This window comes from Zeugodacus cucurbitae, chromosome 3 (genome assembly GCF_028554725.1).
Source record: "Zeugodacus cucurbitae isolate PBARC_wt_2022May chromosome 3, idZeuCucr1.2, whole genome shotgun sequence".
In the NCBI taxonomy this organism is placed as follows: Eukaryota; Metazoa; Arthropoda; class Insecta; order Diptera; family Tephritidae; genus Zeugodacus; species Zeugodacus cucurbitae.
In genome coordinates this window covers 46,482,486-46,507,563 of record NC_071668.1, presented here as the reverse complement: position 1 = coordinate 46,507,563, position 25,078 = coordinate 46,482,486, and the positions used below count along the sequence as shown (strand labels likewise).

The 25,078-nt window shown below is 32.4% G+C and overlaps 1 protein-coding gene across 5 annotated transcripts in view; it reads right to left on the bottom strand.

Annotated features, from left to right (window-relative positions):
- Window positions 1-838: 838 nt before the first annotated feature.
- LOC105217978 (uncharacterized) overlaps window positions 839-25,078 on the bottom strand; it is a 45,618-nt gene continuing 21,378 nt past the window's right edge. For 3 of the 5 annotated variants that reach the window (XM_029043869.2, XM_029043874.2, XM_029043872.2), the window contains 9 exons: window positions 24,725-25,054; window positions 24,252-24,638; window positions 24,085-24,185; window positions 21,928-22,044; window positions 15,284-15,554; window positions 13,449-13,547; window positions 8,464-8,833; window positions 7,575-7,720; window positions 839-7,492 (listed from right to left, as the gene is read on the bottom strand). In XM_029043869.2, coding sequence (XP_028899702.2) covers window positions 7,247-7,492; window positions 7,575-7,720; window positions 8,464-8,833; window positions 13,449-13,547; window positions 15,284-15,554; window positions 21,928-22,044; window positions 24,085-24,185; window positions 24,252-24,638; window positions 24,725-25,054 — 2,067 coding nt within the window. In that variant the 3' untranslated portion in view covers window positions 839-7,246. The remainder of the gene's footprint in view (window positions 7,493-7,574; window positions 7,721-8,463; window positions 8,834-13,448; window positions 13,548-15,283; window positions 15,555-21,927; window positions 22,045-24,084; window positions 24,186-24,251; window positions 24,639-24,724; window positions 25,055-25,078) is intronic. The other 2 variants (XM_029043875.2, XM_011193276.3) reach the window with 1 other exon arrangement.

The following is a 25,078-nucleotide window of genomic DNA, read 5'->3' as shown; positions in this document are numbered from 1 at the left end:
TTCTTACACAAGTTATCCGTTGGACAGACGGACGGACAGACAGACATTCGGATTTTGACTCGTCTCGTCGCCCTGATTATTTTGATATATATAACCCTATATCTAACTCGTTTAGTTTAATGACTTACAAACAACCGTTATGTGAACAAAACTATAATACTCTCTTAGCAACTTTTGTTGCGAAAGTATACAAATTTATTAGCCAGTTTTTTTGCTTTTTTCATTCTTTATTCTTGTAAATAACACAAAAACTTATAGACAAATTAAATATTTACAATTCGTTTTATTCTTTACTTTATGTACTTTCTCTTTCATTGTAAGTAGTTTTTGAAAATGTTACTACCGCTATTTTGTGCAGGTATTTGGTTTTATGTACGAATGCAATTTCATATTTCTACATATTTTATACACATACATGACTTAAGTAGTCCTTAAAATATGTGTAACAAAGCTTCATTTTTCACTCATAAAGTGCTGTATTTGAACATTAGCATATTTGTTTCAAAAACATAAATCAACAATATTAAAGCGAGTTTTCGTATTTTCAGCATTATAATATTTATTTATTCATCATCATTATTATTAAACATATCTCATTATTTCTTTTTTCTTGTAAATAATGTATTATAATTTTTGTTTATTACAATTGTATTATTCATATTTCTAATCTTTCAACTTCGATACATTTTTCTTGAGATTTCGTTTGAATGGAAGGAACAATGGGCGACTCTAACAGCTTTGTCCGCAAGTTGCAAACTACTATTTGTTATTAGCAGCTAATAAGCGAACTCAACTTGACGCTAGTCTTTACTATCTAAACTAAAATAATTAACTACTATTTCGTTAGCATTCGTAAACTGTAGTCTAACATAAAAACACAAAACAATAATAAAATTCAATATGTTCCAAAAATTGTCTTTCGGTTTCATAGTATACATACATACATACATACACGATTATTTTCGCTCGACATCCCAATGTTTTTACTCTGGCAACCGGTTGCACAAGTGTAAAACCATTTTGTTTGTCCAATATTCAATTGTAACACATTAAAATAATTTCGATAGACATTGGGTTACAATACGAAGCTGCAGAAGTGAAATTAAATTCAAAGATTGAAAACTGATGAGGTGCAATGTGGTATCATAAGAAATAAAGAGCTAAGTTCGGTTGTAACCGAACATTATATACTCTCGCAATTTATTTATTTATTTAATTTTACGAAGATACACAAAGTTTGACCCATTTGGCATAAAGTCGACTAGAATAACAAAAATATATAGTATATGGGGGCTGTGGTAATTCGTGGACCGATTTCACTTATTCTTGCCACTAAGCTATCCTATATCCAATATTATACGTTTATTTAAAATAATTACCCGCTTTAAACTATTTTTCGCAAAGAGGCACATTATTAAAAAAAATATTCCCTCTTTAATTCTGTAAAATATCTGAGAGAATTACTGACAATGATTTCGGTAATAAATTAGACACAGGCACTGAGGCTTTTATGTTCGATACCTGAGGTCTTGAAAAGTTGTATTCCGATATGACAATACTGCATTTCTACAAAATTTTATTCCGATATCTTAATTGGTTCTTGACTTACATATTGTAAAGCGAAAAAATAGCTGGAATAAACCGATTTCACCCATTTTCAACATGTAACATTAGCTTGTCAAAAAATATTATTTGCCAAATTTGGTTGAAATTGGTCGAATAATTCCTAAGATATGGTTTTGATACAAAGGATTTGCGCCTCCCCCCATTTTACATTTTTTGTATCAATCTAAGTGCAGTTTTTCTATAGCATCTCTTTTATAAAGCTTAGTGTTTTTCGTTAGAGCGTCAACGCATTTTTAGAAGTTTTCAAAATAACCTGTGTATTTTGGTGGGCGTGGTCATTTTGTATGATAGGGTACTAAAGGGGAATGAGTCCAGTAAGCTTGATTTATACAGCTCTGGTAGTTTACGAGATTAAAATTTTATTTTTCTTTTACAAAAAACAAATCTATTCAAATATGCTACTCCCTAGTTTATTTATGGCTTAGTTATAGCACTTTTAGCTTTTCAGTTAACGCCATTTTCTGGGAGTGGTAATGGTTCGATTTCACCCATCTGCAATCTGCTCAACTTGACTACGAGTATATTCTCTAATCAAACTTTGCTTATATAAGCAATTTAGAAATTAAGTATTGATCGCAGACTCAAGTACGAATGTATCTAAATTATTTAAGTAGAAGATTGAAAAATATCTAAAATCCCTTTAAAAATTTCAATGTATCCTTTAGTAAAAAGGAATACCCGTAATTTAAACACTGCTCAATCAATTTAAAGGTCAGTTAGGTCAACTTGATATCTCTGCTATAATACTAAAGAAATCGAAGATAGTCTTGCTGGGTATAAGACATTTCTAACAGGGTGTCAACAATATATCAACAATATTCGTTAAATCCAGTTCAGTTATTCACAGAAATAAAAAAATGTAGCATCAGGCAAAACCGCTTTGACATTCAATGTATCAGAATATGTGTATGTATGTAAATACATAAATCTCCATAAAATATCCTCACACATAAAGCTTGATTTAAAATATTTTATGCTCACGTTTTTGTATGTATGTATATTAGCAGGCGCATTTGCGACATAGTATATTGTGAATCTTTATTATCTATTAATGTATGTATGTATGTATGTATATACATATGTATAATTGTCACACTTGCATACTTTTATTAAGTTATTTTTTTAAATTTAAATTAGATTCTTAAGTGTATACAGTTTGCCGCAAGAAAATTAAAATACTCACGGATTTTCACTTAATTTTTGTACAAGCATTTAGCAATTTGAGAATAAAAAGGAAGATATTGCTAACTATTAAATTAGCAAACAAAATTTATTTCTGGATATCGTACATATGTACATATATTTCCATACTTATACTAAATTTATCAGTGTTTTACCACAAACGAAATAAAAAAAACCCTATTAATAACAGAAACGAACCGAAGATGGTTATACAAGTAATCAGAAATAGCAGATAAAGCCACTTTTAATAAAATACTATTAATAAACGAACTACAAACCTTTTGTTGACTGTAGATTATATATATGTACTGTATATGTATACAGTGTATAAAAATTTTGGTTTCCTGTGAAAATTCTAATTTTCTGGTGGCCCGCTGCATGCATGCTTGTGTACTTGTATGTATATAAATTGTTACTTAAAATGTTTATTTGTATTCTTAATTTAATGTAAATATCGTTTACAACTGTAAGTCACTTGTGTATTTATGTATGTATATTGTTAGTGGTAACAAATAAAATAATACACATTTTAATTACATCCAGCAGTATGTATGTACGTAGTGCCATGTATACCATCACTTTGACAAAAACGTCATTATACATTTTTGTTTATATTTGATTAAGTAAATGCCATACTCATTCTTGCATACGTATATATTTATGTATGTGCATAGTGTAAATGTAGGTGCGTTAGTACAAAGTTTTCGGTATATATCATTTGAACTTCCCAATTAAGAGTGTGTGTGTGTTAATTTTTTCGCGGGATAAATAAAATTAGTCTGATTAAATAGAACATCAGGTGGTAAGGATATTATTCGCTCGAATACCAGTGTTAGGAATAGAGTGGCTTGAAATAATTAATGCACTGAGATTTATTGCTCAAGATCGTGATGAAAAACCAACTAATAAAAAAAAATTATAGCATCTAGAAATGACTATTCTGGTCATTGTTTGGAATGTAAATTTGGATCGTTTTAATGCAGCAAGTAATAAGCTTTAGGAATCTCAAGCTGATTTATCATCTGTGGTACAAATCTATGGTTTTTTGCCATTATTTCTTCAATATATGAGAGACAAACAATTCCCTGAATATGAACAAAAAAAAAACCAAAGCACTGGAGTTCAAGTTTATTATTATTATGATACAGGTCGCAAGAAAAGAAAAAGATAAGGCAGATGCAATCACGAATGAACGAAAGAATACTTTTATCTAGTCAAATCAAAGTTTTCGCATCGTAATACGCATAACGAATTTTAGATAATTTGAGCATGGAATTAGCCGAACGTAAAGTGATTCTCAAATTCTCTACGAAAATTGTATTTTTTTTTTAATTTTTCTGAAATAGAGACATATATACGAATGAATTAAATAATCATGCACATACTCGTAATTAAGTTGAGAATTATCCTGATAATTTAGAAAAATGAATGTATTCATTTACAATGCCAATTCAAAGATTCCCTATGGGTCAGGATAGGTTAAATGCTTTGGAATTAAACTCTATTGAAGCTCAACTAGTTCTAAATATTCTAAAAAAGTCACTTACAATTTGAGCAATACATGTGTAAGAGTTTAATAAATATATCTATGTATGTTATTAAACAATAATTATAATTTTGTTTATTAACAATTGTAAATCACAATGTATAGAATATAGGACGACAGTGAGTGTAAATCCTCTGCTGGAGGGATTCTGCATTTCCTTCTAACACTCTTCAATATGAAACCAGTACGAAAACTGGAGAAACATTTGGAAGCACCATCTAGGCTTCTATATGAAAACTGCTCAAATAATGCAGTCTCTTAGAATTAAAGGGGGATAAAAATCCAAACACAATATGAACAATGGAAAACAACATCCCAGATTAAACTTATCAGGATCTTGTCTTAAAAGGTCAGCAGTATTCATTAAGCGGAAAATACACTACACCAGTATACTGGCACAATCAACTGTTGGTGCCAACAAGATTGAAGCATACACCACACCAGCATGTTGGTGCAATATTATTTTTTTTACAAATTATACATGGATAAGGTCGTTATGGATAGAGACAAACAAATTGGTGCGGAAAAAGTCTATTTTTTTCACAACTTTCAGATCCATTTCTTTCAAATTTTCAATCATTTTTTGATAGCACTTGATTTTTATTTCGCGGTTACAATATAATTTACATAGATATAGGGTTATACATATATACAGTAAAAGCTCTTTATTCGCGAGGTATATGTTCCATAAATATGCCGCGAATACAGAAACCGTGAATACGGGATGGTAATTTATATGGGATTATAGGGGATATGTTCCTAGGTGACAAAAAAAACAAATAGGTATATAAAAAAATTATTTAATTGAAGTTTTTGAACATTTTAACTAATTATCTTAAGGCTTAGACAATGATTTGAAGAATTTTGTAATTTTTTCTTGCTTAGCAGTTTTCAAAAGCTCCTTCAATTCAAACTGATACACAGCAGTCGCATTAGCAATTTGTCTCTTAAAAATTAGACTTCGTTCCATAGACGGATCAATGTTCATAAAGAAATCGAAGAGCTCATTTGCCATTCTTAAGCCTTCACTAAGATTTTTCAAATTGAATGTCACGTTTCCAGTGCTTGTTGAAGCCTCTTCTTCAATAGGTTGTGTTCAGTTCCATGTGAGCCCCTTCTATATGAAATATTACCAAAAGTTCAAAAATATTGCGAAAATAGTGGAATATTTAACATTTTCTTGTAATAAGATCTATTTTACTTTTTTAGTAGTCCATTTGACAAGAATATTGGGTTGGATACCTATTGGAATAATTTTATTATTATGTAAGCTTATTAGATCCGCGAATAAAAAAAATTTTAGTCGCGAATATAGAAATTGGGTCTCATTTTTTTAATCCGCGAATAGTGAAAACGCGAATAAAGGAAGCGCGAATAAGGAGCTTTTACTGTACTACAAAGTTAGATTTTATTTGAGGTTCGCACTGCGACCTACGGTCTATTGTGCCCTCCAATAACAAAGTTAACAGGGTGACGAGTAGATTTGAAATCTGGATGTCTGCCTGTCTGTTCGTCTGTACAAGCTGTAAGTTGAGTAAAAATTAAAATATCTTGATGGAACTCGGAACATATATTCATTGGCACCATGAGGTTGCTTTCGAAGAAGGGCAAAATCGGACCATTGCCATGCCAACAAAAAGGCTAAAACCGAATTGCTTTAAACTGCTTTAAAAATATGGTACGTGGTTCCGCCCCTACTCGGTTTTTTGTACATATTTCGTAAACTACTAAAGCTATATCAACCAAACTCTCTAGAGTCGTTTTCTTTAGATAATCGATTATACAGCATGAAAATGGATGAAATCGAATTGTAATCACGCCTACCTCCTATATAAAGGTTATGTTGAAAACTTCTAAAAGTGATTTAATTAACTAAGAAAAATCTCCAGGAACCTTAAATTTCACGTTAAAGATGGCTGCACTCCTTACTTTTTTCCTTTGAATTCATAGCCGTATATATGTTCACTTCTTTAAAATTCAATATAAATACGGTTAATTCACAAGGCACTACAATCAGAAAAATATCAAAATCGTTTTGGTTTTGCTCCAGCAGATGGTGCAATCATACCACAAGTACATACACGATCAATCAGCTGGCACCAACAGGTGATTGCGCCAGCATGCTGGTGTAGTGTATTGGGCGCTTAATCCTCAGTTTAAATAATATTCAATGTCATGAAATAAATTAAAATACAGAACAACTCAACATAGAGAGTCCTTCTGTTGTCGTACCGTTTTCAAAAGCAAACTCTCTCATTTTTATTTTACAATATTCATTGAATTGTCACCATGTACTGATATTGTATCTTTATTTCTAACATAAAAGGACGAGAACTCATTCAGATTGTATGCGTAAACTGCATATTTGATTGATGGATTGACATAAAAGGAGATTTGTGATTTATGAAATTTGTTTTTGCAGTAACGTAAATTTCTTAGATTTGAATTTTTGTAGATGAACTCTGTGGCAATAGTGGTTATATTTTAATACCAACTAACAACAAAAACACAAAATACAATTAGTTCGAGGTAAATAATAATTAGTATACCATTTATAACCGATTGTAGTTTCATATACGCAAAGGGAGTTTTTTTTTTGGTTTTGCATTCCAACTAACATAACAGTTATGTAAATATTTCAAACAGTATGGTACGGTACATATAGCGTAGTATGTAAGTAGTATGCATGAACGTGTCTGTATGTACATATTTAATATTATGTTTTATGATTTTTTTTTTTAAATTTGATACTCTCTGTATTCTTTGGTATTTACAGTTGTTTGCAAACACATGATTAAAATTCTCGTATGCCTTTTTTAATTACTTGTGTATACTTGTATGATAGTAGGTATGGGTGCGTGGAGCAATGAGATCGTAACCTTATTTGTGGGCTTAGTGATTTCCCGAACTTTGAAATTGCTGCATTGCGGCCGCCAGTGCGCTCGATGAGGGTGTCATTGCTTGTGGTGACGTCACAGCAGTGGACAAACTTGCCGCCGCTGACATCGTTGTTGCCGACGATGTGGTGGGTTGTGGTTTCGGTGTCGGTATTATATCTTCAATTTGTATTAGCTGTTCAATAGGTATGAGAGACAGCTCACCGCCTGGTTGCGGCAGGGGTGGTAATTTAGCCAAAGCCTGTGCGAGAAATTATGTTCTTTTATATATGTAGGTGTAAATAATATTGTATTTTTTTAAGATAAATATATATGTATATTACCTTGGCATGTTCAATGGCAATAGTTGCCGCCTTCTCCGCCTCGCGCTGTCGTCGCTCTTTCAGTTTGAGCGAGAATATGCCAACTGATCGCGCGCTTTTCACAAGCTTTTGCTTTAATCGCGATTTTTTCGCTGCAATCTCCGCTGCTACATGAGATATTAAACAGTTTTTAGTATAGTAATAGTATATATATTTACTGTTGCATTTAATACTAATTAATATTAATGGAACTGACTTCTTACTGTAAACCATTGAACAGGAAAAGAATCACAACAATCGGACACGGTTTACTCGACGACATGTCGGATGTTGCACACATTAAATTTTTTGAGTTGTTCAACTTCATAAAGGTCACAGAGTAGTTCAAAGAGGACATTGTAGTGTAAGTTGATTCTAGTCTGACATCCACTAAACCGACCTACCTAATACTAAGATTGTAATTTAAACTAATATTAATTTAGCGATTCACTTTTTGATAAGAATAATTAAGAAAAGCTATTTTCTTGTGTTATCAAAAAATTAAAATTAAAATATAGACTTAGTTCCGGAGCAGGAGTGGAGGTGTACTGTAAAAACCTTCTTGACATTCTAAGCACAAAAATGTTCCAACGTTTGAGTTTGTGTTTGTTGGCTATTTCATATTTTTTAACATTAGAGCAGAGCAGAGGAATGACGAATCGATGACAGCTTATATTACATCATTCCTCAAAAGTTTTGCCATTACTCTTTAATCGTTAATAACCAACATTCAACATTCTTCTTATTTCTTTCAATTCCCAATGCAGCCGGTTCTACATTACCGGAATTGACCCGGATTATATTCGACGATCTAATCCTGTTTGGATCGGTAAGTACTAAGTACTACCAAGCATACTTCTTATGTGCTTACCTTTAGCTTCATCGTCTGTGCTGCCACTTTGTGTTGTACTTCCTGCGCCTGCACCACCAGAACTCCCTTTTACTGGGACTATCTCTGCTGATGTTGTATCCTTGACATTGTCAGTTAGTTTTTTCAGTTGCATCGATGAGGTCGACGTAGTAGAAATACCACCCACACTAGGTCGGCCACTGTCTACAGCACGCCCAACAATGCCGACACTTACTCCCATGCCGCCAGCACTGCCCGAACTGCCGCCACCAGCGGATGAGGATGATGAGGAGGCAGCCACTTGCTGTTGTGTAGGCGATTTTATAGCTACATTACTCCAGGATGGTGCTGGCTTTAAGATGTCCGCTGTGTCTGTATTACTTTGTAACTCCTTTCCGTGTGTGAATTTAAAAAAGAAACAAACGCAATTTGTGTTTGTGCAAACAAGAAGTTTGATGTTTTTTGAAAAAAAAATCGGTTGTGGTAAGCATTTCGTAATTAATTGTATTTTGTACATAGTTTCACAGGAGTCCCAGGACATTTGAGTGCGTTCAAATAGTTTACAATTAATAAGAAAATACATAGGTTGATTAGTATTGTGGAGGTTCAGTGTTCGTTTGTGATTAAATTCGTAATAATTACTATATACATACACACATAGAAATATTTCCAAGTTATAAAATAAACCAAATTTGAATTCACTCTTAATCTGGTAAAAATAATTACTTCTAGCAAGTAATTTTAATTTATTTTTAAAGTAGGGAAGGCATTTTGGTTGATTTTTTTTATTACATTTAAAGCCACAGTTAAAAACAATAATACAATATTAACATTGCAAAACACATTTGCCATGCACAATTGAGGCGATCGAATAATTTTTCTGATTTGATGACAAGCAGCAATATTTAATAATAACAGCTCCCCAAAGCTAGGTCATTTAAGCTTTGAAATTGCATTTCATTTTTGTCAATTCCAGAATTTTACAAACAGCCAACAAAATTGGTAAATTGGTATTTGTTAGCGAGACCTTTTCAAAGCAAGTTCCAATGCAATAAAAAAAATAAAATATATAATACATGCCTACTAATACATACATACACGCACATACATACCTACAAATATGTCCGTTATGAAATTTTAAATTATAAGAACAAAACTTACACCCCAATTGTGTAAGACTATTGAAGTATAGTCAGTATACTAGCTTTGACTACAAAAAGTATAAAAGGATTTTGCATTGCGAATGGCGACTGATGTCAGTATACTTGAAAGAGTATTTGGTAGTATAGCTTAATTTTTGCAAGTTCTCGTGAAATGGTCCAAAACGTGCATTGAAATGTAAAAGCGTTGTATTTAGATTTGAATTAAGGGGTTAGGTGGGTTTCAAAATTAAAAAAAATATATATATTTGTTTTATTAAATAGCACCATATGTTTAAAATATTATCCAAAAATATCAAATTGATCCGAATAAAAATTCTAAAAGATAGACCCTTTAGAAGTTCCGCCAATCAGGCCACATCAGTTTGAATGTAAAATTTAAAACGCGTTTATCTCAAAACTCAATTTTTTAAATCGGTGGGCACGATTCCTCGAAACGTTATGAAGCGATTTTGTTAAAATTAATAGTTAATGATCGAAGGATTTATTTTATTTTTATTACAACTATTTTTTTTCGATATGCATTTATAATTATTTTATTATTAATATTAGATGAATCAAATTAATAAATACATAACTAGAACAAAATATGTATTCATAAGCAACGCTTTTGCATAATGTATATTTGGGGATACGGCTTCGTACTACTATACTCGCGATAGTAGCCTTACCTTATTGGGATGTTAATTTTGAGGAATCTTTGTAAGTGCACTGATAATTTTGACTATGACGTTAAGATTTTGATAATATAACAAATATTAATCTTAGAGTATAGCATATAGCATATGTTAACCATACCATTGCTGCTCAAAAATCAAAACACGATACAAACAACTAGCAAAGGTAATTTATACCAAGCTATTGACAAATGAAAAGCTATAATGAGTTTATTCTTCTAACTTGTTTTCTTAAATTTCTTAAATTCACTGCTGGTGATTGGATAGACGCACCCATTTTTTCCTTCAAGAACCTGTTCTATTTACTACCAGGTATGTTTTAGTTGACCAAAACTTTTTTTAAGAAAGCTCAAATCATGTTCAATAAAAAACTGCTCATAATTGTTAAGACTTTAGAAACTTCGATGAATCCACATGCGCTTTCAGTTGGTCATTGAGTTAGAAAAAACTTAATATTAAGAAATCAATTGTTTTTTAGCAATATTTAAAAAAAAAAGAAAATTTTATTGTTTTAAGTCTATTGAAACCCCTAAAAATAGACTTCTTTCACTGACAAGGGCTAATGAGTCGAAATATTGCCAAACAAAAGTTAAGCAAACAAAAAGGCAAAAAAAGCACGACCGAATAAAAAAGTTATAATTGGTATGTTCAATTTGATACTCAATGATTGGCGTTCAATTGATACTGATGTAAAAAGTTTAATTCGGGTCCCATTTACAATAGGTTTGAAATATTTTCATGATCTACCCAAAGAAGAAGTGTGTCGAAAGGGGTTAGGGGTAGTCAGTATTCAAAAAAAAATCATTTGCATTTTCGTTAAGTGTAATATCTTAAAAATATTGCCTGGAAATTTGAAATTGATCCGATAATTACTTTTCAAGTTATTCGACAAATAAGAAAAAACCTCGGGTACTCCAAAACTCGCGTGTAACTTTAAATGCGTTTTTCTCAAAACTATCTTTTTTGAACTGGTGACAACTGAAACTCGAAAACCGCTCAGTAGATTTTAATGAAATTTATACAGCTTTTAGATTTAATAGCAAAAAAATTACTGAAAATTCTCATTTTTTCTGACTACTCCTAACCCCTTAAGGCGCCACCATAAGTGCGTAATGGTACCGGATGCCATCACGTTTTATAGTACAATTGATTTTATTTTTATTGATCAAAACAATTAGTGAGAGAGCTTCGTAGATAAAGAACCATTAACACTTGCTTGGAGCGAGATTTCACTAAATTTCATAGAACGGAACGGATATTTGAAGTTATTACAAACAAAAGCAGAAAATATTCTTCATTTTATTCTAAATAATCTAATATTTAAAGTCACTAAAAATAAAAGTTATCAAGTAAGGAAAGGCTAAGTTCGGGTGCAACCGAACATTTTATACTCTCGCAATATATTGCTATATTTTTATTAAGATAGCACACAATTTGACCCATATATTCGGCATAAAGTCCTATAGAATAGAATAACGAAAATCTTCATATGTAGTATATAGGCTGAGGTAATTCCTAAACCGATTTCACTAATTTTCACCACCAACATACATTATTTCTAAGATTATATTATCAATTAATTTGGCTAAGATATTTCACATATTAACCGATTAATAAGGTCATAAAGTCCACCGTTTTTTTGAGAAACCTATAATTCAGTATATGGGATACACTATTAGAAGAAAAAGATTTCCTCTCAATTAAATTAAGATATTTGAGAGAATTACCGATATTTTCGGTATCGAAAAATTACCCTAAGGCACTGAATTCTTCATATTCGATATACGGGGCATTGAAAAGTTATAATCCTATTTCGACAATTTTTTAACAACTAAAGTCAAATATGATATACAGAAAGTTGTATACCCCTATCTTCATTCGTCCCTTACGTATACATTATAAAGTAAAGGAATGAGATGGAATTCAAAAGTGAGTTATATGGGAAGTTGTCGTGGTTGTGAACCGATTTCATCCATTTTCCACACGTGTCATCAGGGTTTCAAGAAAATATTATATACCGAATTTCATTCAAATCGGTCGAGTAGTTCCTGAGATATGGTTTTTGACCCATAAGTGGGCGATGCTACGCCCATTTTCCATTTTGTAAAAAAATATGAGCGCAGCTTCTTTCTGAGTAAAATTTAGTGTTTCTGAGTTTTTCGTTAGTGAGTTAACGCATTTTTAGTAATTTTCAACCTAACCTTTATATGGGAGGTGGGCGTGGTTATTATCCGATTTCAACTATTTTCAATTTTTACTCAAGTTATCCGTAGCACGTATGGACAAACAGACATTCGGATTTTGACTCGTCTCATCGCCCTGATAATTTTGATATACATAAACCTATATCTAACTCGTTTAGTTTTATGATTTACAAACAACCGTTATGTGAACATAACTATAATACTCTCTTAGCAACTTTTTTTGCGAGAGTATAAAAATAAGCTATATTTTTCCCAAAATTAATTACTTTACGTACGTCTATTCTAGTGACCAAGAAAATATGGCATTATTTTAAAATATTTAATTAAGCTCTACGAAAACGTTTGAACAAAAAATTTTGTTTTTCACATTTAATCGAAATGTACGACAACTCCCAGCATAAAGTTTTTATCAACTAAATGAAATGTTTAAAGTTTCAGTAAAAAAGGTGATTTTGAAAATTTAGTTTTAATAAATTAATTATTAGTGCACCAAATTATTAATTCATTTGCAATCAATTTTTAGTGTTCAATGAATATATGTATATATAGATATTTTTTTATATCTTTTTTTTCAAATCAAACATTCGCATTTCTATATATTAGTACCCAAATGTAAACTGATAACCTAAATGAGTAACTCCTAATGGTTAGCTTTTCAGCTACAATGATAATTCTGATAGCACTTTTTGATTCTATAAAAACTTTTAAAATTATTCACATTCAAAACTAGTTCTGCCTCTGTTAAGCAAATAATCATTAGCAATAACAAATAATTGAAACATTCCAAATTGAATAATAATATTTAATTATTTAAATAGTCATTAATACACACAAAGAATCTATGTAAGTGTAAGAAATCTTCCCAACCTTTGTTCTATACAGAAAACATACACAAACATTCATATGTATATTTATTTAAAAATTATGTATGTAATTTCAACACTGTTTTCAAAACACCGCTGTACCTTTGCAATACAATCTATGCTCCTATGCAAGTTTATATTATCGCTGACTTTCAAGCGGGACATCCACTCGGGTGCGTGTGATTTGAGCATAAACTTATCCTTTATGGATGAGTTCGTTTTTTTATTTAACAGGGGTATTCGATAGTTGTTAATGTGGAGAAAGAAAAATAATAGGGTTTCACAAATGTTCGGTTGTACTCATAAAAACAATTAAATAATGCGGAAGCCGAAAAGCGAAGATGTGTGGAATGTACATACATATGTAAAAAAAGTGTACGAGAATGCAAAAAATATTTTAAATGGTTCTTAATTCCCTATATATGTGTATGTATAATTGATTGGTGTACATTTTGCAGTTGTTGCGTAACCCTGAGCTTTGATATAAAATTCAGAAAGCCTTGACATTAAACACTTGTGAAAACTTCATGAAAACGTTTCTAACTGTTTTGACTTAGGTTTGAGAATTTAGAACAAACGTTACTCATCAAATTATTTCAAACACTTTTTATTTGTTCGCTTCTCCGCATGTTCAGTTTCAAATGTTTTTGCTTAACTAACCAAACTCAAATAAAAACCCAGAAAATACTGTTTTTGTCACACGAACTTTGTGATGATTTTTGTTTATGTTGGTGCACCCTCATTAACAATATATAATAATATATTTTCAATCTCGTCCAGTGTTTTCTGACAGCTATGTACCTATTAATTTCTAAAAAGTCCACAGGCCCACAAATACGGCAATTGATAAAAGTTTGGAAGAAAAACTGAATGATCAGGGAAACTCGGCTGGAAATGTTTTGTGAACGTTGCCCAAAATTTTCTAGGAACCCATAAATCGGAAAATTACAAAGATTTAATAAATGAACTTATGATGTATTTTGGGTGTAATATGTCCTTAAAAATACATATGCTGCACTCTTATCTTGATTTCCTTCCGGCAAATTTGGGTGCTGTGCTGTGAGTGACGAACAATGCGAACGTTACATCAGGATAATGAACTTAATGCAAAAGCGTTACTAAGGGAAATGGAGCGCAGGAATGCTAGCAGATTATTGTTGGACAATTAAAAGAGACCTTCCAGAAGCCAAATATTCTCTAAAAGCATTATTTTTTCTATATTAAGCAATAATTTCTTTAAATGTAGCTGATGTTTGTTCTCCTTAAGACAACAAATTTTTTGATCTCACAAGAAAACCTGATTCATCCACAATAATATGTGTGTTTAGTAGCCCTAGTATATTCGCAATTTTATATGAGTTTTCATGTGACAAAAACAGTAAAAATTTTGTTAACCGGTATAATTACAGCAAATTTTCAATTAATTTAATTCGCAATTCAAATGATGTTAAGTGCTTTAATTATTATTTTTGCATAATAAAAACGAAAAATTCGAACAAAACTAAAATTTTGGAGATCAATTGTAGAGAATAGAGAAATATATGTTTACTCATATATCGAAGTAATCGGCTATTCTTAAGGCAGTCGGTTCTACGAAACCGGAACAGATTTCTATTTTTTTACGCTGTTATAACAACAACAACTTCTTGTCATGATTTTTTTTACAACTATGTATGAGACAATACAACAACAAATTGAGATAGTTTTGGGCATTGAAATGATTTTCGTTGTCATTGTTTTATGAGATTCATGGTAGTTGCAATCATACTACGTTCCGACTTTTACATAGGTGTATGAGCTCAATTAACTAAACAACATACGTATGTAGATAAAGATTAATAACTTAAAACTTATAACTGTGTACTCGTATTTCATTACGTAGGCCATATTTATAGTACATAAATACGCAGATAAAACATATAATTGTGATATCTTACACTCATATGTATATGTGTGGCACTTTCAGCCGAGATTTTGCGTTGTTTATAAGGTGGTATCTCCGGTATTTTTGTGGGTTGATGCTGTAACATGGATGGTGGAGGTGTTGAAATAAGCGGATGTCTGGAGCGCTGCGGACTACTGCTCGCACTGCTACCAGTATGATCAGCTGAGTCACTGGATTTTTTCCGGAAAGGCGGTATTTCTGGTATATGTATGGGCTGGCGGATAGTATTTAATGCCAGGGTGCTTGCACTGCTCAGAGAAGCTCTAAATAAACAGTAAAGTCAAATAAAGCGGAATACAGGAGCAAAAGCAAATGGAATGCGGGAGTTAGGCGATACAAATAATGGATGATAAAAAGTGGATCCAAGGATATGGTTTTAAATGTGATAAATATTAAAATCAGCGAAATAGTGAAAGAAAGCAGAGAATAAGAAAAAGAGAAAATTCACCATTAATAAAGTTTTTTGATTAAATTTGGAATTTACAATAAATATGTACATACATAAGCATTTACATACTAACATTAGAGCGGGTTTCTATATATTTTTTGAATAATTTTTTTTTTATAAAATGTTTATCATAATCAAAATGTATCGTTCTCGTTACAATCTAGTCTTAAACATTTATTCTCCAAAATGAATAGTTTGAAGAAGTTTTACGCCTATAACTCACATCTATAGTTTTTACGTTATACAATCGCTCCAATGTACATATGTTTATGCCTATTACATTAATGTTTTATTCACAAATGTATTATCGAACCGAATAACCAATTAAGTGCAATATTTACTACAAAAGTGTGCATTTGGGATTAACATGCAAAATTTTTATATGATTTTTTATCTGCCAATCCAGTGTCATTACTGTAGTCTTATAATATGTATTATACAAAATATATGTATACGAGTATGTATAAAAATATAAATACATATTCATTCATACTAAAGTTTCATTTAATGCATTCGACAATAAATGATAATATATTCTAAAATATTTGTATATTATTTATCAAAACAAGTAAGGAAAGGCTAAGTTCGGGTGCAACCGAACATTTCATACTCTCGCAATTTATTGATATATTTTTATTAAGATAACACACCCCAATTTCAAAATTCTATAATTAGGTATATGAGAGGTAGAGGAAGTTACACTATTAGAAGAAAAATATTTCATCTAAATTAAATTAAGATACCTGAGAGATTTACCGAAATTTTCGCTGAATAATTACCATGGGGCACTGAATTTTTCATATTCGGTATTCGAGGATTTGAAAAGTTATAGTCCGATTTCGGCAATTTTTTCACAAGTGATGCCACAGATCATATACAGTATTTGTGTAAAGTTTTATTTCGCTATCTTCAGTGGTTCCTTATGTATATATTATAAAGTGAAGGAATAAGATGGAGTTCAAAATTGAGTTACATGGGAAGTTGTCGTGGTTGAGAACCGATTTCATCCATTTTCCAAACGTGTCATCAGGGTGCCTAGAAAATATTATATACTGAATTTCATTCGAATGACCCATAAGTGGGCAATGCCACGCCCATTTTCCATTTTGTAAAAAAATCTAAGTGCAGCATCCTAAAGTTTGGTTTATATAGCTTTATTGGTTTGCGAGATATATACAAATAACCGATTTGGGGGCGGGGCCACGCCCACTTCCCCAAAAAAATCCATCCAAATATGCCCCTTCTTAGTGCGATTCTTTGTTCCAAATTTTACCTATATAACTTTATTTATGGCTTAGTTATGACACTTTATGTATTTTCGGTTTTCGCCATTTTGTGGGCGTGGCAGTGGTCCGATTTTGCCCATTTTCGAAAGCAACCCTCTCACGGTCCCAAGAAACATGTGTTCCAAGTTTCATCAAGATATCTCAATTTTTACTCAAGTTATCCGTTGCACGGACGGACGGACGGACAGTCGGACAGACAGACATTCGGATTTTGACTCGTCTCGTCACCCTGATCATTTTTATATATATAATATATATTATATATATAACCCTATATATATAACCCTATATCATTCTCTCAGCATGGATTTTGTAAAGGGAAATCTACAGTAACTAACTTGCTTGAATTTGTAAACCATGTGTCAATGGGTTTTAGGGATAATAAGAATACTGATGTTATATATACAGACTTTAGTAAAGCATTCGATAGAGTAAACCACTCAATTCTTTTGCAAAAACTGAATCTTCTTGGTTTTCAACCAAGACTTCTTAAATGGGTATCCTCATATCTTACTAACAGAAAACAACAAGTTTTATTTAATAATACATTATCCGATTCAATTAGTGTCACTTCAGGGGTTCCACAGGGTAGTCATCTCGGCCCGATTCTGTTCTTGTTGTTCATCAATGATATACCTTCAGTAATTAAGTTTTCAGAAATTTTATTATATGCGGATGATGTAAAACTTTTTAAATCATATACTTCTCATAACGAAAGGACTGAGTTGCAATCGGATTTAAATAATTTAGTTACTTGGTGTCACAAAAATGATATGCCACTGAATCTTAAAAAATGTAAAACGATGTGCTTTTCCCGTAGAACTGTTGATCTTTCCCCCTATGTAATAAATAACTTCAGTTTAGAGCAAGTTTTTAGCTTTGTTGATTTAGGAGTTAATATGGACCCTAAACTAAATTTTAATTCTCATGTAAATTCAATTGTCTTAAAAGCTAAAGGTGCTCTTAGCTTTGTTAAACGTTGGTCTAAAGAATTTAGTGATCCGTATATTACTAAAATTCTTTTTACAACATTGGTAAGGCCTATATTGGAGTATGGTTCTGTGGTATGGAATCCTAGCTATCAATCCCATTCTGATAAGCTTGAGTCCGTTCAAAAACAATTTTTACTTTTTGCTTTAGGCCACTTACATTGGGATTCAAGATTGAATCTTCCCCCGTATACTAGTCGTTTAAAACTTATAAATCTTCCCACACTCACTAGTCGCAGAGAAATGCTAGGTATAATTTTTCTAGTAAAACTTCTGAATGGTTTAGTTTGTAGTTCATTCCTTTTGTCTGATATTAAGTTTAATGTCCCATTGCGTTCATCCAGGCAGTTTAGACCATTATTTCTAAAATCTTCTAGAACAAATTTTGAGTTAAATGAACCATTCTGCCGAATATGTCATGATTTTAATTCGCATTCCAGCACATTTGATCCATCTGACTCAATATTTAGCATCAAAAAAACTATTTTGTCTTCTCTTAATAAATAATATTCAGAAATTTTTAACTTTTTGTTTTTATAAATTTTTAAATCTCAGCTGTTGAAATGTTTCTTTCTGTAGCTGAGCAGTTTGAGAACCGGACGCTTAAAAATCTCTTGCCTTTCTAGACTCGGCAAATTCCGCTCGTATGCGGACTGCGCCCCACGCGTCGGTTGGGCGGGAGGAGGGTAATCGTTTGGGTTAATAATAATAATAATAATAATCTAACTCGATTAGTTTTATGACTTACAAACAACCGTTATGTGAACAAAACTATAATACTCTCTTAGCAACTTTTGTTGCGAGAGTATAAAAAGTGTCGCATTTTTATACTCTCGCAACCTGTTGCACAGAGTATCATAGTTTTGTTCACATAACGGTTGTTTGTGTCACCAAGAAATATAAGAGTTAGATATGGGGTTATATATACATAAATGATCAGGATGACGAGTAGATTTGAAATCCGGATGTCTGTCCGTCCGTCTGTCCGTCTGTCCGTGCAAGCGATAACTTGAGTAAAAATTAAGATATCTTAATGAAACTTGGAACACATGTTCTTGGCACCCTGAGGAGGTTGCTTTCGAAAATGGGCAAAATCGGTCCACTGCCACGCCCACAAAATGGAGGAAACCGAAAACCTATACAGTGTCATAACTAAGCCATAAATAAAGTTATGAAAATGAAATTTGGAACATAGGATCCCATTAGGGAGGGGCACATTTGGATGTAATTTTTTTGGAAAAGTGGGCGTGACCCCGCCCCCAAATAGGTTTTTTGTATATAACTCGCAAACCAATAAAGCTATATAAGCCAGTCTGCAGTCGTTTCTTTTAGCCATTTCCTTATACAGTCTAAAAATGAAAGAAATCGGATAATAACCACGCCCACCTCCCATACAAAGGTTAGGTTGAAAATTACTAAAAGTGGGTTGACTCCCTAACGAAAAACGTCAGAAACATAAAATTTTACATAAGAAAAGGCAGAAGAAAGCTGCACTGAGATTTTTTTACAAAATGGAAAATGGGTGTGGCGTCGCCCACTTATGGGTCAAAAACCATATCTCAAGAACTATTCGACCGATTTCAATGAAATTCGGTACATAACATTTCTTGACACCCTGATGACACGGGTGGAATATGGGCGAAATCGGTTCACAACTACGTCTACTTCCCATATAACCCAATTTTGAATTCCATCTGATTCGTTCACTTTATAATGTATTCATAAGGAACCAATGAAGCTAGCGGAATAAAACTTTACACAAATACTGTATTTGAGCTGTGACATCACTTGTGGAAAAATTGTCAAAATCGAACCATGACTTTTCAAGGCCCCTGATATCAAACATGAAGAACTCAGTGCCTAAGGTTAATTTTTCACCGAAAATATAGGTAAATCCCTCAGATATTTTAATGTAATTCATTCCCTCTGAATTTTTTTCTTATAACAGTTTCTCTCTGTACCTGAAATGGTAAAAATTGGGTCATAACTTCCCCCAGATCCCATATACCTAATTATAAGTAATATTAAATTAAGTGAGCGTATAGTCTTCGATACGTTGTATCGTGGTGGTGAAAACGAGTGAAATCGGTTTAGGAATTACCTCAGTCCCCATATACTATTTATGATGATTTTCGTTATTCTATTGAACTTTATGCCGAATATATGGGTCGAATTGTGTTGTCTTTATAAAATTACATCAATAAATTGCGAGAGTATAAAATGTTCGGTTACACCCGAACTTAGCCCTTCCTTACTTGTTACTTATTGTTTCTAAACAGTGAATCAAAACATTTGATTGTTCTTCTTTAAATATATAACATTATTCTGCTCGTGTATATGTTACTGAACTCCTCCTAAACGGCTGGACCGATTGGAAAGGAATTTTTTGTGTCTTTAGCTGAATTCGAGAAAGGTTTGTAGTCACCATTCGGTCCAATTTAAATAGTGCATTTAATTAATTTTACATTTATTATTGTATTCTTATGTTTTGTATTCGTCAAAAATAGATGGCGCCATTGTTACTGTATAGAAACCGCCTAAAGGTATATAAAATTGTTTTTGATTGGGAAATTGATCAGAATTGGATGTCGCCACTGTCAGTCAGGAAATTTTGTTTTTTTAAATAACTCTATTATCTATACTAATTTGTGTAGTTCACTTTGTTTTAAAATAAAACAATTATTTTTATGTTTTTGAACACTTTTTGTATAACTCCTTTAGTATAACTTTTTCGCGCAACGATTTTTCTCCAATTTCACTCTGCGGAGAACGAACAGCATAACAAAAAATGTAACTGTAAGCTTGCAGAACACATAAGTAGGTCTACATAATTGAAACAACCGCTGGTCAAAAAATTTAAATAACGAGAATTAGACGGTAAGTACAATGTTGCCAATACGCAACATTGGGCATGAAAGGGTTAATTCCATTTTGTCCCAACAAAAAAATAACAAATGCTTTGTTTAATATCCAAACAGTTTAATTTTAATTTTTATATTTATTTAACTTTGCACTTAAGTTTCCTGCGTTTCACCATTATTAACATTTGGCATCCAAAAAATTAAAAGGCAGGGATGTTAGTAAGAATAACAGCTGATTTATGTAATCAAATAGGTTGCATTTGTTTGTCAAAATGAGATACAAATTGGAAATCAGCTGATGGAAAAACGTCACCATGGTTACATAAGACAGTATTTAAATAATATTTTAATGGCAAAGCGTGACCATTTAATTAAAAATTAAGTCAAATGGTGAAACTGGTATTAATTATTTTTCACTTAAATTTATTTCGTGAAACCGGCTGTTATAGCTTGAAATATCTTGCAGGACCATGTCTGAATGGTCCGCTAGCATAATATAAAATGTTTCATAAAGACGATTCAGTATCTTGGCTCTGTAATCCGATAATTACAAAGTTATTTAAATAAAGTTAATTTAACTTAAGTTAGTGAAAAATAATGCCAAATTAAGTTACGTACATACGTGCTTAACTTAAAAGTAATCAATCTCTAAACCTGAACTGGTTCTAGTACAAAAGAACGAATCAATTTATGGAAGCACAAGTAAATTATTTTTGAAGCTAAGGAGTACATAAAATTGCAATAAAAATTTGAAAGCAAATGTGTACTTATTCATTTTCGTTTCAAATAAATCATTGTATATTGTATAAATGTCATATTTTTGTATTCTTTCCCTTATGACTATCGTAATTTAATATTTAAAATGAAAAATAGTGTGCAAAATGTCAAATTCAATAATAAAAACAAACTATTCCGCTAAAATATTTACATACGAAGGGATTTGTATACATAAAAGTATCACACATGTGTATTATTATATGTGTACATATTCACATTTATTTTTAGGTTTACATTCGCGCATTACATACAGGACACAGTTAAGTATAAATTACCCTGAAAAAGCGTGCAATCTTTGATTAGCTTGAATTGAGCTTAAATTACGAACTGAATATCCATGAAATGGGGGTATTTCCGCTTTTTTCATTTTCAGCTTACAACTTTTACATGCGCTATATGAAGTCAACAATAATATGGTAATAAATATAACAATTTAAAAGTTATATTAAAAAGAGAATAATATACATAAATAATTTATTTAATATTATATTTAATAATTAGGATTGGCAATTGAATATATCAACTTGATTTATAATATATATACATGGGAAAAATTGTATGTATTGTCGTAAATAGTACTCAAATCGATATCAATAATACTTTATGTACTGTTTAGAAAGTAAAACTAATTTATTTTTTTGAATAAATAAGTAGTGTAAGCCAATTGATTTAAAGGTTTAAAAGTAGTAACAGCGTTGGAACAAATTCTGAATTTAATAGTTTTTTAGTTCGGTGTTTTGGGCTTTCTTAGTCGTACAGTATAATATAAATACGTAATGAAGGTTCATTAAAGGATTAATTGCCGATATATTATTAACTTGATTTTATTGCATACATTGTTGTATATTAATATTTGGTACCTATTAATCCAATGCTCTTATGCTGAAGGAATCCTCTCTTCTATTCACCTTTAATAAGGTACACTCTAATATACTTAACAAGTTCCCATTACTACCAAACGTCACAGATTTTCATAATCCGTCATAAATAAATCTAAATTCGTCTCTCAATATTGCCTTTCCCACTAGAGAGGACGTGAATAGGGGTGAGGTTGATACAAATATAGGGATAAATGCAGTGTTTTTCAAGCAGAGATTACTGCAATCAAAGAAGGCCTACTCTCTAGCAAAGACGGTGCTAACAAGTGATATATTTATTTTTACAAACAACCAGGCTTTGAAATCACTAAAGTCTCTTAGAGTCCCAATGAAGATAGTGAAAAGATGCCTTGAGCTCTTAATTATCTACTATCTAAATATTTCACGATAAACCTACCATGGGTTCCAGGAAACTGTGATGCGGATGAACTAGCCAGACTAGCTACCACCATACAAATAAATTCCGATAAAGTGGGAATATACACTACCCTGTTACGATTTTCTTGACGTCTCCGAAGTTGCTTGTATAAAACTTGTTGAATTGAAGAACTTTATCAAGACCGCACGATGGTTCATAGAAGACATGGTGGTGTGAACGTATTCTAGCCCATGTGCAGTCACAAAGGGCCTCCTAAAGGCCTAAGTGCGTCGTACGACATCCACTTTATACCTACCTACCTAATCCTATGCTGTGGGGGCACATACCCTTACTGGGTTTTATGAAGCTAAATTTACCAAAAAAAATCACTATATGCATTGCAATGTGTGTGCCAACGGATTTTACAAAACCAGTAGCGCTGCTGGTTGCGCATTTATTCAAGCACAGTGAGTTTATTCATATGTGCTGAGTTTGCTCATACCCGTTGAGTTTGCTCTTTTGTGTGTTTGTTTTCATTCAACACGATCATTGTTGAGCCGAATGAGCGAACGCCTGGGTAGAGCTGTTTCAACACGAGCGTGAATAAACTCAGCAAGCAAACGAATTTACCGCAATTGAGCTGAATTTAGCTCAGTAGCGAATATATTCACGAATGCCATTTTGAGCGCTTGAGCCGAATGGGCTGATAGTTCGGGTATTGTTTGTGTATGAACATTTTTGCGCTCAACGGAAGCCGTTCTCTGATATGCATCACATTAGTGTTTAAGGCAGACTCAATATGAGACTCAATTATAGCAATTTATATATAATATATAATAATAACACCGTCGTCTTGCGGGTGTTACATTTCATCTCGTTATACCAATAATTTTAATATATAATACATATGTAGCCCTACAACCGTGAGGTGAACAACATTCTGCAAGAACATAGGCATTTTAAAGTAAATTCTAAGGGAAAAATTTGTGTTAAAAGTAAACAGTATTGTCAAGCATTTTAATGAAAGTAATTTGAAAAAAAAAAAAACTATTAATTCATCTTAGAAATGTATTATTGAAAAGGTGTGTAAAAAGTGTCGGGTGTGTTTAAATTAATCAATTTTATTAAAGAAGAAATTCATATCGTAAAGCAAAAGGTCTAAAAATAAAGAAATCGTTTTTTCTAAATAAACTAACCTGCCGTGTCCATGGCCAGCATCCTGAATTAAGCTCGTCACTGATGAACCACTATTTGGTGGTGTTGATTCATGTAGAGGTCTTATCAGTATCGTACTGGTCTGTAATATTAAAAAAAGAGTACTACACATTCTATAAAAATAAATCTAAATGGAAATAGCTTTTACTTGTGATGGCGGTGAGTCTGGCGAGGAATCACGATTCTCGAATATATTCACATCTGCTTCGATATTACGTTGTAGACCGAAATTGACTATCTCATCCATTTGCGGATAGTTAGAGCTTTGACGCAGTTGTTCTTGATATAAAATATCCTCAGCAACTTGACTCTCCATTGATTGATCATTCGTTGTGGTGGCTTCTAAAATTAAGGCATCCTGGTCTGGTTGCGTTGATGTAGTCGATGGCGGTGTCGGTGGTGTGGGCCGCGGCGAAGTGCCCTTGCATTGCATCTCTCTGCGACAATGTTCGGCGCGTGCGATTTCAGCAGCCAACCATGATGGCAATTCGGGCAGCAGCCATGTAAGCGCTGAACGCAATCCCAACATAATATGCTGCATTAATGACAGTAAATAGAATAAACATAAATAAACCTGGTATTTATACTGTAGAGAATAAAACAAACTGGGTTACATCATACCTCCAAAGTGACAATCAAAATTATGGTTTGAGCAGTTGTTAGACCTGGCCATAGGCGCGAAACTTGTCCTGATAAGCCAATCAACGCACAGTTTACAATGACGGCAGCCAGTGACAGAATACTAAACGCGTTTTGCCAAGTGCCAATATTAGCTACACGCTGCCCGAAAGGTCTTTGATGAACGTGAGCCAGCTTAAAGGCATCCGAGCGTATCTCCATCAAGTTGTTGACGAGTGCACATATACCGGCCAGTGGAAAAGCAGCAGAGAACAGTACTACATAACCCATCTGCACCAACATCTCCAAATGATCGGAAAATGTACCATCGTACTATAATTGGCAATAGTGCACCAC